The 18,430-nt window shown below is 31.5% G+C and overlaps 1 protein-coding gene across 3 annotated transcripts in view; it reads right to left on the bottom strand.

Moving 5' to 3' along the window:
• Arl6 (ADP ribosylation factor like GTPase 6) overlaps positions 1–18,430 on the bottom strand; it is a 32,141-nt gene that overhangs the window by 10,478 nt on the left and 3,233 nt on the right. For all 3 annotated transcript variants that reach the window (XR_010039389.1, XM_063224802.1, XM_003463306.5), the window contains exons 3-8: positions 15,032–15,181; positions 11,491–11,552; positions 11,070–11,138; positions 7,661–7,755; positions 5,587–5,716; positions 1,579–1,634 (exon numbers count right to left, since the gene is read on the bottom strand). Coding sequence is in view for 2 of the 3 variants with exons in the window: in XM_063224802.1 (XP_063080872.1) it covers positions 1,579–1,634; positions 5,587–5,716; positions 7,661–7,755; positions 11,070–11,138; positions 11,491–11,552; positions 15,032–15,154 (535 nt within the window). In the remaining variant the exon portion in view is untranslated. The remainder of the gene's footprint in view (positions 1–1,578; positions 1,635–5,586; positions 5,717–7,660; positions 7,756–11,069; positions 11,139–11,490; positions 11,553–15,031; positions 15,182–18,430) is intronic.

The following is an 18,430-nucleotide window of genomic DNA, read 5'->3' as shown; positions in this document are numbered from 1 at the left end:
TGTCCTTTAGAATTTTCCTCTATGATCCATTAGTTTCTGGTGGGAATGTATCCTATAACCTGGACCACACCTTTCCAATAGTCTAATAAACTAGCCTGGTGGGTTCCCAGAAAAATCTCACTAGTTCTTATCAGAACCACTAGGGGTTCTGAATTAAATTTTACTTAATAAAGACTGTACAATAATAAAAAATGTTTACAAAATATGTTTTTAGTGCAGGAAGGTAGGCAGGCACACTACTTTTAAATGACCCACAATGATGTGTTGTATGTATTCCTGCTATTGCTTCCAACATGCAGATTAAAAAAAAAAAATCACACATATACTCGGCATTAAAATGCTGGTATAGAAGAAATTTCAATTTCTAGTCATAAGATTATAATTAGAATTTTTATCTTACTATTTACCGTTGTCCAGAGTAGGAAAACTTACGGTGGGAATGATCTTCTGTTTCTCTTGCTTAAAACAGAAAACGTTTGACCAGCCCATCAAGTTTCTAGACTAGAGACCTAGTGGTTGCACTCACACTCATTGCTTTGTGTGCTTAAAACTAGATAATGTATCTGTAGGGTACATTATATATCTTATTAATTCCCTGCTATGTACTACATATATACCAACTATAGCTATTTTTATGAATACCAAACAGAAATGCAAATATACAAACATAGAATACCAGTATTTATAATACTAAATATATGTTAATAGATCATTCTCAAAGGGGGAGATCAAGAGATGGAAGGGGAAAGGGAAAAGGGGATGAAAGAGGAAATTAAGATATGTTATGTACATGTACCAACCTCACACCAAGAGTGAAAACATGTTCAATAAACATGTTTAAAAAAAAAGAAAAGGGATCAAGAGATGGATGAAGGGATGAAATAAATTAAGATGTATTATGTATATGTATCAATCCCATACAAAAAATGTAAATGTTGTGTACTACAAACATGTACTAAAGAAAATAATCGGAAAAAAAGTTGTACACTGCCTAAGTGTACGTATAAAGTTACATATGCAAAAAAAAAAAATAAAAAAAAAATAAAGTTACATATGCAACACTGAACAACATGATTCCTAAAAGATACGACCCACTGTACATGCCATTAGGGTTACAGTTAATTTGTTTTTGTCTTTTTCAGACAGGGTTTCACTATGCAGTTTAGAATAGCCCCAAACTTGCAGTGATCCTCCTGCCTCAGCCTCCCAAGTGCTGATATTACATTGGGTAATGCACAGCTTTTATTTTTAGTGACAGTAAGACCTAACATTCACCCTAAAATTTAAATGTCCATCAATTACCAGATCAGATTAAAATTTGGTGCCATAAATTAAAATTATTTTCTAGGTATGTTTCATATATACAGATGCAAATATTTAAATTAAATCCTTAAGAAAAAGTAATGAAGTAATACAACCAGGTATTAGGTACTTACTGTACTTTTTTTTTTCCTGACAGAAGAAATAGATGTAATAAGAGGAAAAAAGCAATGATATAATAAAAGCAAAATGTATAAAGGCCATAATATGAATGCAGAAGAAACAAAGGCTGAAGAAACACAGTATTTTGTGATGTACCTTGAAGCCAGTCTACACCTTCTTGTAATCCTTCTCCTTTTATGGCATCACTAGCACTGAAATACATCCATAAGAAATAAATTCATTTCATTATATACAGATATAAAGAATTAATTTTGCTATATAAAAAATTGATACATTTTAGTAACACATACTTGAGTAAAACTGGTTAAGCTTTGAAACTGAATGTTTTCATAGTATGTATAGACATTTTAAAAAACATAACCATAAATTATTAATCTGGAGTAGTAATTATACTAGTAATACATATATTTTGCATTATTTTTCAAGTGTTGGAAAATTCTTGCAAGATTCTGGGGTTCAATCCTCTGCAAGAAAAGGAAGCAAGCAAGCAAGTGCAGAGGGAGAGAGAGAGAGAGAGAGAAAGGGAGAGAGAGGAAGGCAGGAAGTGAGTGAGGGAGGGGGGATGGAGGAGAAGAGAAAGCAGACAGACAGAAACATAAAAGGCAGGGAGGAAAAGAGAGACAGAGAAGAGAGAGAAAAAGAGGAAGAGAAGTTTGATTTACTGATTTATGTTATGATATAGTCATAGAATAAAGTGACTTCTTTATTGGAAGGAGAATTTTATATCTATAAGGTATAATCCCATCATTATAACTTTGGTAAGCTAGTAGAATAAAATGAGAACCCAGTAGATTTCAAATATAGTTATATTAACTATTATATTTATTACAGGAATTTGGCTAGGTTTTTTAGCTCCTTGTCTTTGTTACTGTGTGAACTAGGTATTCAAGGTATGCATATAAAACATCCAAACCAAAATACTTTTATTGCTTTTCAGTCCTAAGAAACTAAATAAATATTTATTGTTATATTTTACATATATTCATAACTAAGTTACATGAACTAACAATGTTTTTAGAATATCATATAATCCTTTTGCAAAACGCAGACCATAACATGTCTCATAACATGTCATTAACCAGTCATTTATTTGCAAAATATGACTGCTTAAAAGTTAATTAATATATAATTAGTTTTCCTGAATGACTATGCTTCTTTTAGTGCCTAAGCATCGGGTAAAATACTAAAATGCAATACCTAAAAGAACCCAACTGATTCTAACCGAAGGGAATTATTTCTAAAGAAATATTTATTAAACTACAAATATGGCTTACCATAGAATTATTTTAAAATAAACAGCATTAAATATAAAATTATTTAAGTCAAATTACTGATTATGTATAGTAACAGCAAAACATCAGAACCTCAAATATTTGTATCAATAATGTACAAGATATTTTATCATATACACAATATGATGAAGACATTCTTTCCCATTGTTGGAAGAATCACTATCCTAAAAACCTTACATCTTTTCCTCACAGGTTCCAAATGTTTGCATTCTCCCTATCTTCTTTTCTCTCAAGTGAAAACAAAACATAATGAGAGCAAAAGACAAAGCCTTTACCATTTCCTGTAATGCTCTATAGCTCCTAGTTGTTTCTCAGTGGTGTTATCTGGTATTTCTCCCTAGTCAGCTCTGTTCTACCCTGGGCTTTGTGCTGGTCCTGAAACATAACCAGGTAAATTCTCATCCAAGAAAAGTATTTGGATGCTCTCTCAATCTGGACAGCTATTTCTTCAAACCTTCCCATTAAGTGCTGCCTAACTTCAATTAAGTCTCAGAGTAGAAGCAACTCTCAACATTCTTTTTTTTATCCTATTTATTTTTCTTCATCTTCCCAGCTGACATTTTATAAACTTATTTACTCACTGTCTCCCCAATAAATACACCCCCCACACACACACATACTCCATACCTGGGATTAAGTGCAAGAACAAACAGGAAGAACAGTAATACAATTAGGTCCTAAAAATCAGAGTTGACTGTATGTGTAGTACAACCAGTCAAAAGAAACCACAAAAGTTTTCCTTTAATTTTAGATAAATCTTTCCTATGATCTTTTCCTATTTCCTATAACTTATGCCTAGTGTAAAACACAACACTTTACCTCTGTATCACTGAGCATTACCTTTATATGTAAAATTGAAAAAGGACAGATTTATTTCCAAATTTACACATGTTCTAAATAACAAAGTTAATAGGTGACATTCTAACTTGAATTTAGAAATGTCCAATTTAAAAAAAGGAGAAACCAAATTCCAGAAAAATTTGAAAGAAATTCTTGGCATTCTTTGGTAAGTTATACAGAAAATAGCATTACATTACATATGGCCTATTAGCACCAGTGTATGAATATTTCTCTAACAGAGAAATATTTAGATATCATAATTGAATAAACTTATCGAAAGTCAATTGTTGTTAATTTTAAGTTAAAAAAGGTTTTTGAGAGTTAGAAGAGAGACAAGTAGAATAAAAATATGTTAATACAGGAACATAATCTCAATGGATATAAGCATTATATGCCATAAACATGAGCTAAGATTAATATCAACAAGAGTGAAAATGGGAAAAGAGGAATTAAATGGGGTAGGGGGGTGGATTTAAAAAAAAACCAAGTGGTATTGTGAACATGCACCTATTCCTACAGATGACTGTTAACTGCACAAACTACAAACATGTACTAGTAAAAAATTTTTAAAGGGTATTTTTACTAATTATATCCATAGTTTTGACTATTGTACCATTTATCAAAGGAGTTGCAACATTCAATACAATCTAAAATTTAGAAAATTATTTTACTTCACAGATGATTTAGTTATTCTTTAGGGAAATACTATACAAGGATGCTATCTTAGCATGTTTCTGCATTCAAAATTCTACCTTTCTTTGCCAACCAAATACCACAAGACCTCAATTTTCAACTCAAGAATCATTTCTAAACAGACTTTTCCTCTGATTCCAAAATAAGGCAGGCTTCACTCAACAGGCAAAGTATTAGATGGATGTAGTGGAGGCCTACAGTTTCAAGCATTTCCTGAAGTTCTACTTCATTATTACTCTTTCAAAACTCAGGCTTAATGCATAAAGTTCTTTACTGAGCTCTACTAACTTTTGCCTTTATACTCTGTTTCCCCTTATAGACATGGTGGATTTCTCTGTTTCTGAGTCCAGCCTTTTTCCTTAGTTACTATAATTTTTCTGGAAATGGAAAACTTCTGATAAGATGACTATCTTGTAGCAGGGAAAGGTAGGTGGGTGGTATGCAGAAGGGATTTTACTAATGTATGGCAGGCACTGAAATACTAATATATAATCTACAGGTATCATTGTTGATATATTTTGGTAAAAAGGAGTGTTGAAATTAAATATATTAGTAAAAACTTTTCCAAATAAATAATGCTTAGTAGTTTTTTTCATTTTTTCTTTTTTTTTTTTCCCTTGGTGCCAGGGGTAAACTCATGACCTCACACTTGCCAGGTAGGCACTTATGCTCCTGAGCTAAATATCCAGCCAATTAGTAGTTTCAAACAATAAGACGTTAACCTTATTAGTAAGATAACATAAAATCAATATTTTTATTTATTGTTTTAGCAAATAATTATTGTGCACCTACTGTATCCCAGGTGCTATCACTATTTCAAGGGTTATATAAGTTCTATTTCTCAGGGAATTTTAGTGTAGGAAGATAGACTAAACAAAAAAGCAAAACGAACGAACAAAAGAAAGAGGTACATGTTAACAATCCTCAAGGAAATAACACAAAAAGTCAGAAAATTATTTTGAAGAATGATTCAGACAAGGGTGGGGGCGCCACGTACAAATGCCCTAAGATGGGACTGTGTTTGTCGATTTCATGTGCAGAAGGAAATCAGTATAAACGAAACTGTATGAATAAGTGGGGTATTTAAATTATTCTAAGAGTTCATATTTTCTTGTCCCTAAAAGAATAAAAGGATTTTAAACATTAATATATTTAGGGATACTTGCAACAGCACAATTCTGTAAAACAAAACCCTTAGCTTACATCCCACTATGTTTGTCCATCTATAAAATGAAAGCAGGAGAAAAACCAAAAACCAAACCCCTCAGCTTAGAGAATTTTCAGAAATATGAAATAAAAAGCCAATATAAAACTTTACCAAATATGCCATGGTTTATCTTTGATATTCTCTAAGCACAGCAACTGAGACACTTTTACAGATGTTACTGCATCTTTAAGGTCCATTTTGTTTGCAAAGAATAAAATTGGAATTCGACGATGTTTAATATCTAAAAGAGAAAATAAGACTTATCATGCTTACAACTTTTTGGGTTATTTTGCCCCAAATACTTAAAACTGAAATAAAATAAATTGTTTCACAATTACTTCTTTGTATATCACACACAAAATTTAAAGACACATAATGTCAAACACATATTTGAGCAAAAGACATATGCAGTTAGAGGAGGTGACTTGATAAATAGTTACAGAGAAGCACTTACACAAAAAGTAAAAAATCTTGCTTGTTTTGTTTTTAATGTGAACACAAAAGAGGCAAACTTTAAAGCAGAAGTATAAAGAAGAGAAACTGGATTCTGATTTTAGTTTTTAGTCACAGATCTAAAGACAAGAAGGCAGACATGTTAAAAAAATACGTTTTGTCCTGAATGATTTTTTTTGTGAAGATAATATACTTATCTAGTTCAAAATTCAGAAAATACAAAATGGTACATAACTAAAGAATCTCCTTCCTGCCTCTGTCACTGGCTAACTGCCCTCCATAGAAAAGGCAATCCATTTTCCTCAGTGTCTTCACATCAGAACAAACATATGTGTTTCTAGACATAACTTTATAATGTCACTACTCACACAAACAATATGCCAATCTTTAAGGACTTTACCTTTTCACTTAATTCATATCCTATGTTGCATATTAGTACATACAGAACACATGAACAACGTTTCATTAAGAAAATCAAGGTTCCCATTGCATTTGAAGCAGATTGAACTATTTCACTGTATTGGGCAACATTCAAACATTTTTCTGATAAAGTGACAAAATCAATGCACACTCAAGAATGTATTCTCACCCCAGACCTAAGACTGGTAAGCTTTTAAATGAGAAGGTCACATAAAAGGTAAAAGCCATATAATTTTTTTTGAAAATCTGAATAAAGTTGAGATAGTTAGATAAAAACATCAGAAATATATAAAATTAAGCACCTGAATTGTAAGGAAGTGCCACACTAAATTCTATTCCATTTTTAACAAAGACACAGTTCTTTTCAACTATCATACTTTTCTAAATGTCCAAGCACAAAGAGTACTTAAAATCTTTTGCCATGACTAAAGCTAGAAATGAAGAGTTCCACAATACTCACTGAAGGATAGTCTACAGTAGGGTTGGGGGGAAAAGAAGAATAGCTATCAATTCAACAGTGTATGCTCACAGGACAGAATATTAGGGAGCAGTTGAGAATTACAGAATTACATGCAGTTTGACCTGAAAGTACTTCTATCACATAGTATTGAGAATTGGAAGATGGAGAAGAGTGTAAAAAAATATGGTCATATTTTGATAGACAACAATGATAGAACCCCTACCCCTGAGGCCGATAGTTACCTTTATTATCTGCCTATGCAGATTTACATGTGTATGTTAGGGCATATTTAAAAACCATAAAAGAAAAGATACTAACTTGTAAAAACTGGTATGCTGAAAAATACTGACAGAGATTTAACATTTGGAGATTAAAAACAAAGAGATGCTTTAAAAGAATTCTATAATAAACATGTAAGAAATACTGTGACAAACACACTTCACACTTAGATACACATGGAAAAGCACATTAAAAGACAATGACTGAAATCATTTTAACAAATTTTGAAATATACAGACTTTTGACAGCCTTCTTAATTTTTCGTCTGCATTTTTTTCTCCTATTGGCAAACATTATTCATATAATCAGGAAGAAGGAAAATTTTAATTTTTGAGGAAATAAGTATTAAAGAGACAAAATATTGCAAAAAGCTTTGGTATTTAAAGACATGATGATATTGGCAAGCCATTTTTTAAAATTTTGCATAACTAGTAAGTTTTACAATTTAAAAAGTTTAAATAGGATAAGGTTATAAAAATGAACATTTTTAAATTGATACTTAAGAAAAAATATGTCATATAAAAATTCCCAAGGCAGACATCACACGCAGCCTGAAAGATATCATATACATACCTGGATGATTTAAAAGAGTATCAAGTTCTTCTTTAGCCACAACCATTCTTAATGTATCACTACTATCAATGACAAAAATAATGGCTTGTCCTTCTCTATATGATCAAAGAGAAAAATTAAAGTTACAATTAACATTTTTCCACATTTATTATTCATTTGTATTTCCTAACTTACGAATTATTTTTTTCTATCTTTTGTCCACTTCTAATGATTTAGAAGTCTTAGTGTTCTTATTACTCTATGTGGCTAAGTCATCCATTAATGATTATATATTATGTAAGTTCTTTTTTTATTTCTCATAATTTATTAGTTTTTAAGATTATGAGGTTTCTGTTTAAGCAATTAGAATATGAAAAATAGTTTAGAGACCATAACCCTCTTACATAGATATAATGATCATTCTTACTTTGGTGCAAATTGGTATTTTTCTTTATGGATATTCCTACACAAATATCCACATCTGTATTTAAAGTGGAATCTTGCTGCTTTATACTTTGACTTTCTGTTATCTATGTAAATTTCCTTGATTTTTTTACAGTATGGTCTGTATCATTTGTATATTAAACACTGGAGCTAAATAACAGTACTTCTCAACTATTTTATCACATGCCATTGTGAAAAACACATTTTATAGAGATATAGTAGATATACAAGTGTATATTGTTGTGTTTGTAATAAACACCTGAAGCAACAGTTACAAGTAGCTTTCATTTTTATCTGTTTATTCTTTGTAAAAGTGACAGTCAGTCACTGAACATTTTTCCTTCAGTATTATGGATTAACTGAGGTTCTTACACATTCAGGGAATATATTTTAGCATATTATTTTGTCTTTCATTAGTTGCCAGCAGTGTCAATATCTTTTATATATTTACTGGTTATCTATGTTTTCTTTGTGACTCATCTCAGTCACATGATCTTAAAGTTCTATTTCAGAAATTAAACGAATAAAAAGATTCTATATATTTATATCATTTCTCATCATTTAACCAAAGATAATTTAGGTTAACATATTCCTAGTAGGTACACAAACAGTAATATTGGAAATATATATAAAGAACTTTACAAATGCTCAATCATTGTGATCAAGTGATTTTATTTCTGTAATTATTTTGTGGAAACATAAGCTACAGCTAAGATATGCATAACAAGATGATAACTCGAGAATTATTTATAATCTTCAAAAACTGAGAATAATCTTCATTTCCAAAAGTAGAATGATTAAGCAAATATTGGCAAAGCTGTGTAAAAATATATTAGGCTACCATTACAATTACATTCATTGTATGCTTTTCCTGATTTATCCACATCACAGAAAGTTAATGAAAAAAAACAGTATGAAAGTATAAACAGTACATAATTTAGATAGCTCCTTTCTATGTACGTATGCAATCACCATATAAATGTTTCAAAAAAGATGAAACACACCCAAAAGAATAACAATGGTAAATGTATGAGTAGTGATATTTATGGGAAAATAATGATATTTTAAAATAGTGTATTCCTTATATCTATTATTTTTTACAGTGTAAAAATGGTACATAGAAATTATATAATTAACATTGAAGAACTATGTAAGTTTGAAAGTAAACTTCCTTATAATTCTACTATTCCAAAACAAATGCTACTCACAGTCTAGTGTATAACCCACTAATAGTTTTCTTCTCTGTATATATACAAATAACTTACTTACATGAAGGATGGTTTTCTTGACATGAGACAGGGAAAATGTTATTACAAACAATGCTAATAGACATTCTTCTATTGTATAGCTTTGCCAATAGTCCTACTTATAGGACACTTTGTAAAAGTAACAGTGTTTTCCAGGTAGTATGAACATTATTCATTTTAATAAATTACCCTGGAAAAAGATATTAAATTCTCTCTTATAAGGGCACTCTTTTTGACAGTCAAAATAAACACAACAATGCAGGTCAGTAATGTTTTAACATTTTCAGTTCAATAGATTAAAATGTACTTTTAAAAATAAAATATAGAGGAAATAAATTTATAATGGAAGATTTCTCAATAGCAATCATATTTATCATTCCATCTACAATTTAACTACAATATTCCTGAATTCATTTATTTCTTTCAAATAGATTTTGAAAAGGAATTAAAATCAGAAAAAGGTTGCCTTTTTAAAAATACTGTTTTATGTATTTTTTTCTCATTTTAAAAATGAGAAATATTTATAAATTATTTAGAAGATGAATAAAAAGAAAAACTGAAAACTCAGGTTTAAAAAAAAAGGATTTCTCAAGAAACTTAATGTAGAATACCATAGCATGTTACTTTTGTTTTTTTAAACCTCAAATTTGAGTTCTGAGTTCCTTGGGATTAATCTGATTTAAATAGACTTTCACACTTTTAAAGTACTCACTGAAAAAAAAATGGAATAATTCTCCCTTGTTCATATCTAAGGAATATAGTATTTGTTCTTACCTCAATGGGAAAGAATTAACAAATTAAAATCTAAAATCTGATCTCATAGTCTTTATGTGTCATTTTGTCAGGAGTTTATAATGACCAAAGAGTGTTTAGTCAAGGAATACTGTTTCAGATTCTAAAACTAAGTTACACTGCTCTTAAATGAAGTGTTCTTAGTAACATTAGATATTAATGAGTTTAATATCACATGCAAATTTTGAGACGATAAAACACATCTGAGTGCTAACAACTTGACTGCTGTTAAAACCTTAAGTAGTTAATCTGTACTCATTTTGCATATGCTGAAAAATATCTTGTCTAGAATTGCTGATAGAATAAACAGAACAAATGCTAGCCAATAATGCAATTTCAACTAAATTCAGTCAATATTTCCTATTTACATGCTAAACAACATCCAAGGGTTCCAAGAAATGATATAATTGGAGAAAGAGTGACACCGCAGAAGAGGTATCTTTTGACCTAGTTCTTTTCTGATTTTTTTTTTTTTTTTTTTTGACACCAGGGATCACACTTACAACCTTACACTTGCCAGACAGGCACTTACCCCACTGACCTCAATACTCAGGCCTTGGCCTGCCTGGTTCTTGAAGCATGAAAATATCAATCATAAACTGACAAGAATCAGGATAGAGAAGAACATTAAAGATGCAGTAAATAGCACATGCAAATGTTAAATGTCATGAAGAACTTGAAGCACTTGGGAAACAATGTAAAGTATGGTTATTTTCTTATGTTAACAAATGTGCTAAAATTATATGAAAAAAAAAAAACTATTATGTCACAGCCCATATGACTTAGATTTCCAACCATTATGTGATTTCTTTTTTTGGGTATCAGATCAAACTCACAATCTTGTGCTTACCAGGCAGGCATTTATGCCACTGAACTAAATCCCTGGGCCCATTTTGTGTTACTAAAAGATGAGTATCTAGTTAAGCAACATTCACAAGCATACTTACTTATAATAGTGTTCCCAGAGATTTCTGTATCTTCCTTGACCTGACATGTCAAACACTGTAAAAGACAAACTAGAGGAAAAAAAGGGAAGGCAAAACATAATTTCATTTAAAATTTTAAATTAGTTTCAATCAAATCACCATTGCTATACAATAATCACTGTAAGGCATTTTTAAAAATAAACCTTCTCCAAAATGAACTTATTAATATAAATATGGTTTGCAACAACTAACATACTAAAAAAGGGTGTTTCCTTTGCACATGAGGTTATCAGAGTATGTCTGAATGTAAGTTCTAAAAAATAAAGCACAGCCAGTGACAAAAAAACGTTACTTTTAGTAAGCATGTAGGGATGACTAGGTACATCTAATATAGTGATTTTTTTAGTTACAACCTCTCAGTGACAGGGATAATGTGGATTACCTGGATGACTTGAACTTCTCTATGCTGAATCCTATAGTTGGAACTATATCTTGAGACTGAGCCTTCAAGAAAAAAGATAAAATTTAGAAATCTCCAATGACCAAAGATGAATTTTTACTCAGGTTAAGAGAAAGTGTCCAGATTTTCCATTTCGAAAATATGCTTAAACAAAACTAAAATCTTTGCAATAGGATCACTATAAGTTCTTTTTAGAAGTCTAAGGTTTACTAATTATGAATCTGCATAACACGAAAATCTTAATTCACACAGTGTTATGTTAAGCAGTTACCAATAACTTAAAAATTTTTACCCTGAGTCCATGTGTATCACTTTCTGTTTTTGTTTGTTTTTGTTTTTGTGGTGCTAGGGACTGAACCCAGGGCTTTGTGCATGTTAGTGCAAGTACTCTAACCTGAGCTATGCCTCCAGTCCCATATATAGGACTTTCATATCTTTTAATGCATAGTTATTGCATTTATTCATGTTTGGGGCTGCCCTTATGTCTATAGTTTCCCGCTCCATTGGAGTTTATTACCTAGACAAGATAAACAGACAACAATTTAATAAAAAGGAATACAATTTGGAGCAGTGAAAAATAGAAAGAAATGATGAATACAGCAGGGCAGAACAGAATTGGTATGGTGGCCTGAAGAAGACTGCTTAGAAAAAGCTGATCTGATAAGGTGACATCACTCAGGGGTGAATGGTAGGAAAGGGAAAAGCTGTAACAAGTTCTTGGCCAAGCACATTGCAGTCAGAGGAAGTAGGCAGTTGCAATAATCCAAGAAGGATTCTCTACCAAGAAGGAATTTGCCTCCCAGGAAAGTAAGCCTGTATATCTACAGAGTATTGATAAGTAAAACAGCAGTATACATTGAGGTAAGAAATGTAGCAGCTTGAATTTCTAGGGGACATTCTGCTTGAGAATATTGAAAGACAGGAAGAGTATAAGAAGATACCTTCTAACAAGTCTATGATGCAAATAAAATACATGAAACTGACAATCTAACTAATCAAGTAACTCCTAGCACTTCCATCACCAAAACTGTCCTTTCATTTGAACAAATATCTGTTTAATTGCTGATTCATATGCTCAGAAGTTATTTTTGATGTCCCATTTTTCTCACTCCATTTATAATTATTCTCTAAGCTTTACTGGTTCTGTTTCAGTAACTTAGTTTTAGTCCTTATTATTTATTATTGAACATTATGATAGCCTAATTGGCTATATTACCTTGAACTAGTTCTTAAATGTGATATTATTATATCAAGTGTTTATTATTATAATCATATTCTCACTGATTTTAGTGAATAGTATCCCCAATGTTTTCCAAACTGTTACAAATACAATATAAAAAAATCCTTCAGTTTATTTTGTTGCTTTTTTTTTTTTTTTAATTTTTTTTTGACTTTTTCTTTTTTATCGGTACCAGGGATCAAGCTCACGACCGCCAACTTGCTAGGCAGGTGCTTATGCCGCTGAGCTAAATCCCCAGCTCCTATTTTGTTGCTTTTATGTGTGAACCGGAAAAGCAGAGGGGAAACTCTGCCTCACATCACTATGTTCAATCTGGTAGTCTACTTCTGAGTAATGTAAATTCAAATGGAAGACAGAGACTGAACAGACCCTGGAGCTTGTTCATCTTAATAGTAATGTCTTAGAGAAAAGGGTTCAGGAAGGCTCTGCTTTTGCTTTTCTGAAGTTTGTTTATTCAGCTTTTCCTTCTCCCCATCCTATGAGTTGCCTTGGATTTTTTCCATAAATGTCTCTATTATTTGTTTGAAGAAAAGTATTTCCTGTTACTAAAATTCCAGTTTCTCTACAGACTTTTCTTTTAACTTGCTCTACTTATAGGAATAAAATTCATTAACTTTTCTTCTCCTCAAAGTTCTAGTGAAAATAATTAGAAAATAGAAACTCCACAAGTTAATCAGAAGAGAACACATGTAATACGGCACTTCTAGATTCATACTGAAATTCATTTTCCTCTAAAGTATCCCAAAAGAGTCTCTAACATTTATTTGCTTGTTCCATCTAGCAACAAATACATTTGTTCATTCTCTAAATTAGACAAGAAATGATATAAGGAAGCTAAGAGTGTTGGAATGAACCAAGTGAGACAATCTACCGATAGACCAATAGGAATAGAACAAGATTCTTGAGACACCTCATTTGGTTAGTTTCATTTAGTCTGCTAAAAATTATAACTTGTTGCCATCAATCAAAAATCTGAACCAAAACTAAAACTGAAAAAAAAAACCATCAATCTATTAATCTAAAATATAAATTTAAGCCCCAAATATTATTTCAGGTTATCTGTGATTCAGTGCTTCATGAGTGAAGTGTTCTCATATGTGAACGAGAAATTTGGTATTTTATCAAATGGATATGCAAAAATTAATTTCACATTTCTAGAAAGTGAGAGGAAATCAGAATTTTAAAAGAAAGACAAATAGAGCAAACTCTAAAAAATAATAGCTGAAACTAGATTCCTACAAAGAGTGATCAGGATAAAATGTCCTCCTTCTCTCTCTAGTTATGAGTTTAGAATATACCAGCAATCTCAGTATATTAATAGTAAATACTAGGACAGCTTAATATAAATACTAGTGTGAGTTCAGGAAATAACTAGTTATCTAGAAACTGATCTTATCTACCAAGTTAGAAATTATTCTATATAACATAAGAGGTGGAAACATTTTGTAAGACATTTCTTTTTCTTTTTTTTTTTTTTTGTAAGGCATTTCTAACAGAGTACTGTAAATTTTTACAATTAGTATGCTTAATTGATTAAAAATTAGGTGCTAATGTGAATGAAAGCTCATGCTTGACTCTTGTATTTAAAATAGGAAGCAAGCAAATGTTACACATATCTGAGTGACAGAGTTCTGGTAGGTTATGAAGTCCTATTCAAGTAATTCTCCTTGGTTATACTATCAAGTTTTTTAAAAAGAAAAAAAAAGCAAAGCAAACTCTCTGCTCTTAGGACCTAGAAGTCAATTATTCTGAGACAGGATAGTTGTAACAAGGTTAAGGGCCACAAAGTAATATCAGAAATTAGGAAAGTGCTGTCATTTGAGCTTTCTTATACAAACCAGAACCCACCTCTAATTTGCACATTATGTGTTAAGATGTTCTAGTCTTACATACATTTCAGTCTACAATTTTATCTTCATATTATCTTACTGCTTAAAATTATCCTGCCTACTAATACTGAACGGTTAGACTGTCCATTCACAGAACTTATAAAATCGATTCACCTTTCCTTTTGTAGTGCTCCTCCAAGAGAAAACTAAAAAAAAGGCATGCAACCTAAAGTATACTTGGACAATTTGTAAAGAGCACTAGGAAAAAATAAAATAGAAAAACTAGCTTAATAACTGAAATTTATTTATATATCAGATATATTTCATATTATGGCTTGCTAATGATTTTAAAATATTGCCAAAAGGACAACATTTCATAACATAATTATCAAGCAAAGTAAGTCTGAAGTTTCTCTAGTAGAAAATACATGAAGCATCTAACAAAGATACTTACATTGGAAGGTTTCAGTTTGTTAATGATTGTTGTTTTGCCACTGTTATCTAGTCCAAGGCACAAAACATGAACCTCCTTCTTCCTCAGGCCAAGAAAGCCTGAAAGTCTGTCTAGCAATCCCATAATATGATTCAAATATTTAGAAAGTAGCTGCAGGAAAAAATAAAGTAGTATTAACCCAAGGTATCTTAAATATGAAAAATATTGGTATGCACATAAAAATTTAATAACTTAAAGACAGACGATGATACTCTTAAAAACCATGTCAGTGTATCTTTGTACTTAGTATAAAACATAAGCTGATTACCAGAAAGCCTTAACTTAAATGCAGATTGCCAGCTTATAACCCCTGGCAACATAGAACAATGCCCTTGCAATAACCCCATTTCTCACTTTATTTATAATATTTAAGAAAAAATGTGGTTAGCCTCAGTATCATGTGGAGTTGGTCAACTGAACTTCAAATATCTATGAATTAAGCAGCAACCTTTCTGTAAAGTTTGGAACAATATACAGGCAATGGAGTTCATGCACAATCTGATACTAAAGATCAGAAAGTAGGAGGCAGACAAGAAGGAAAGAAAATCTGAGATTTTAGTTACCTAGATGATCTGAAGTCAGACCATTTGTCATATTTTTCTATCATATGAAATTATAAAATATAAAGCAGGTTTTGTTTTTTTCTTGCTTGGTTATTTCCAGTTTGGGTAGGGTTTTCTACTAGTAGAAGTAAAGAGGAGCCAGGTATGGTGATGCAGGCCTATAATCCTAGCACTTGGGAGGCTGAGGCAGGAGGATCATTGCAAATTCAGGACCAGCCCAAGCTATAAAGTGAGTTCAAAGCCAGCCTGCCTGCATAGTGAGATCCTGTCTCAAAAAGGGACCCAAAAAAAAAAAAAAAAAAAAAAAAAAAAAAAAAAGGAGAAGTAAAGAATTCTGATGTTTTGGCCTTATCTCTTATATATATATCTTGGTAAATCACTATAAATCCATCTGAGAATAATGGATTCACAAGTGAACAATTTTATTACTTTATTAGATATTTTCTTAATTGTAACTTATCTGAAATATCTTACTGCTACTTAAAAAAAAACTAGACACGAGTATGGAATCAGAGTGAATACCAATTTTAGCTTACAATTTAGTTTTCTCAAAGTGACTGTACAAGTCACTTTGTTAACCTGTTCCAACTATTTGCTCAGTGGTATGTATTTCTAGGGAAAATCTGTGTTTGTCACAAGTATTCTGAATTAAAATACTTCAATTAAAAATGCTGTTATACTTTTAAAGCTGTTCATATCTGTCTATGGTGCTATTAAACTTAAATTTCAGGTCTCCAGATCAAATTTTTTAAAGCAGCTCGCTTGTTCCATCACCTCACTCTCTCTTACATAGTATGACATGATAGGAAAACATTCCTTTTGCAGTCATCAAGTAGTATAGGCACTGCTAAAATAAACTGTACCAAATATTTCCCATTACTTCCTAAACCTTTATTTTCAAAGTTCTCTAAATATTAATCTCATTTGATTGATGTATTACCATCTTCATTCAATGTTTCATAAATTTATCATCTCGCAACTCTTTAGCATTTTTTATTTTATACCATCCCAGACAAGGTTACCCCTTGAAGGATATAAGACTAAAGCAACTTGACCTATAGGAAGTTTTCAAGAAAACAACATTTCAAAGGAGGCTGCACACCTAACCATTTACCACAGCTTCTTGGGATATCATTGTGGATATGAGTTTCAAAACTGAATTTCAGTGAGAAGCAGAAAAGAAAAGGTGCTGTGTCCTAAAGGGTGGAGACTATATAATAGGCCACCTTGCTCTTATCCAGGGGATGGGCTTGACTTCATGTGCTTGGATTTGTGCCAAATGAATCAACATTTTTCTTCAAAATAAAAATTCAAATGCCATTCAAAACATTTCTTTGAATGTCATTTAAGGACTGCTTTTGCACTCTATTTTAAATTAACCTTCTAATACGAAATAATTCAGATAGATCATTTTAATTCAAAGTAAATTTGTATTACTTAACAAAAATGTACATTTTCATTTTCCAATTTTAAATATATTTTAAGAACTTTATGTCTCAGATCTTCCTCTTCTGGGCATCTACTATAAAGCACTGATTGTTATAAGGTTGGTACTTGAATACTCATTTTTCACAGTATCTTTTATTTTGACTTTCCATGGATTGTTAAATACATTGTTGAAATATTTTGGGATATACATTTTAAAAGTTTTTCTAAAGGATGTTACCATATTTATAGAAGCTGCTTTACAGGAATTACAATATACCCTTTTATACATATCAATTTTTAGTAATTATAGTTTTTCTTCTTAAGTTCTTGCATGCATAAGTAAATACATAATTCAAGCCATTTACATTTATTTGTCATGTTCAAATATCAGAATGGGACATAGAAATCTTCTGTAGCTTTCTACTCCCATAGTTATGATTTCTAAACTTAGCTGCATTCTGAAATCAGCTGTTGAATCAGAATTTCTGAGGACAAGACCAGAATATTTGTAGAATATTCACAGTTTAGGGTATTCAGTTTTAGAACTTACACACTGATTCTGATTTGCAGTCACCATTAAGAACTACTAGCTTACAGAATAATATTCATACATTTTTTCAACGACAAAAGCGTAATGAATTTAGATTTTAATGACACAGGAGCTTTCAGACATAAAAACCCAAACATTCTGAAATTTCTGTATTTTAATGAATAGAACTGATGAAAAATGGACAAACTGTAGGCACGTGACTGGACAAAAGGGTATGATCTTATGGTATGATTGAGATGGAAACCCAAAAAGCCTGTCTCTTCAGTTTTTCTTCTTTTTAAACAGGATCTTGCTGTGTAGCTCAGGTTGCCCTTCAACTTGTGATCCTCAGGCCTCAGTCTCCCAAGTGCTGAGATTACAGCGGTGCACCACCATACCTGGCTGTTCAGATTCTTTTTTATCACTGTGTAGCATTCCTTTTTCTCACCTATGGAGCAGGACCTCTCTGAATGAGAATCTTCAAGGGAGGAGGGAGAAGACAGAGTGATCTTTCTAGGGTTTACATTTCCTTTTGGAGAAAGGGTTTTCATTTCTATGACCTATCTGTTTGGAAAAGAGGAATTCTGGCTTCTGTAACTACCTTCAGGTGAGAAAAACAGCCAGGAGATAAAAGGATAGACACTCAGAGAGTTTGCTTTACAGTACTTCAACCAGTACTTAACAGGCCAAAATGCCACACTGAGCCCTAACAGTATCTTTGTTATATCTACATTTCCAGCAACTCACAGAGTATATATTTAATAAATATTTGTAATATACAAACTCAAACAGAAAAATTCCATGCATCACATTCTGAAAACTGATCCTTTAACAAATATG

The sequence above is a fragment of the Cavia porcellus genome, unplaced genomic scaffold (genome assembly GCF_034190915.1).
Source record: "Cavia porcellus strain 051 isolate PalLab524CR breed Dunkin Hartley unplaced genomic scaffold, mCavPor4.1 scaffold_15, whole genome shotgun sequence".
NCBI lineage: Eukaryota > Metazoa > Chordata > Mammalia > Rodentia > Caviidae > Cavia > Cavia porcellus.
This window is presented reverse-complemented; position numbering and strand designations above follow the sequence as displayed.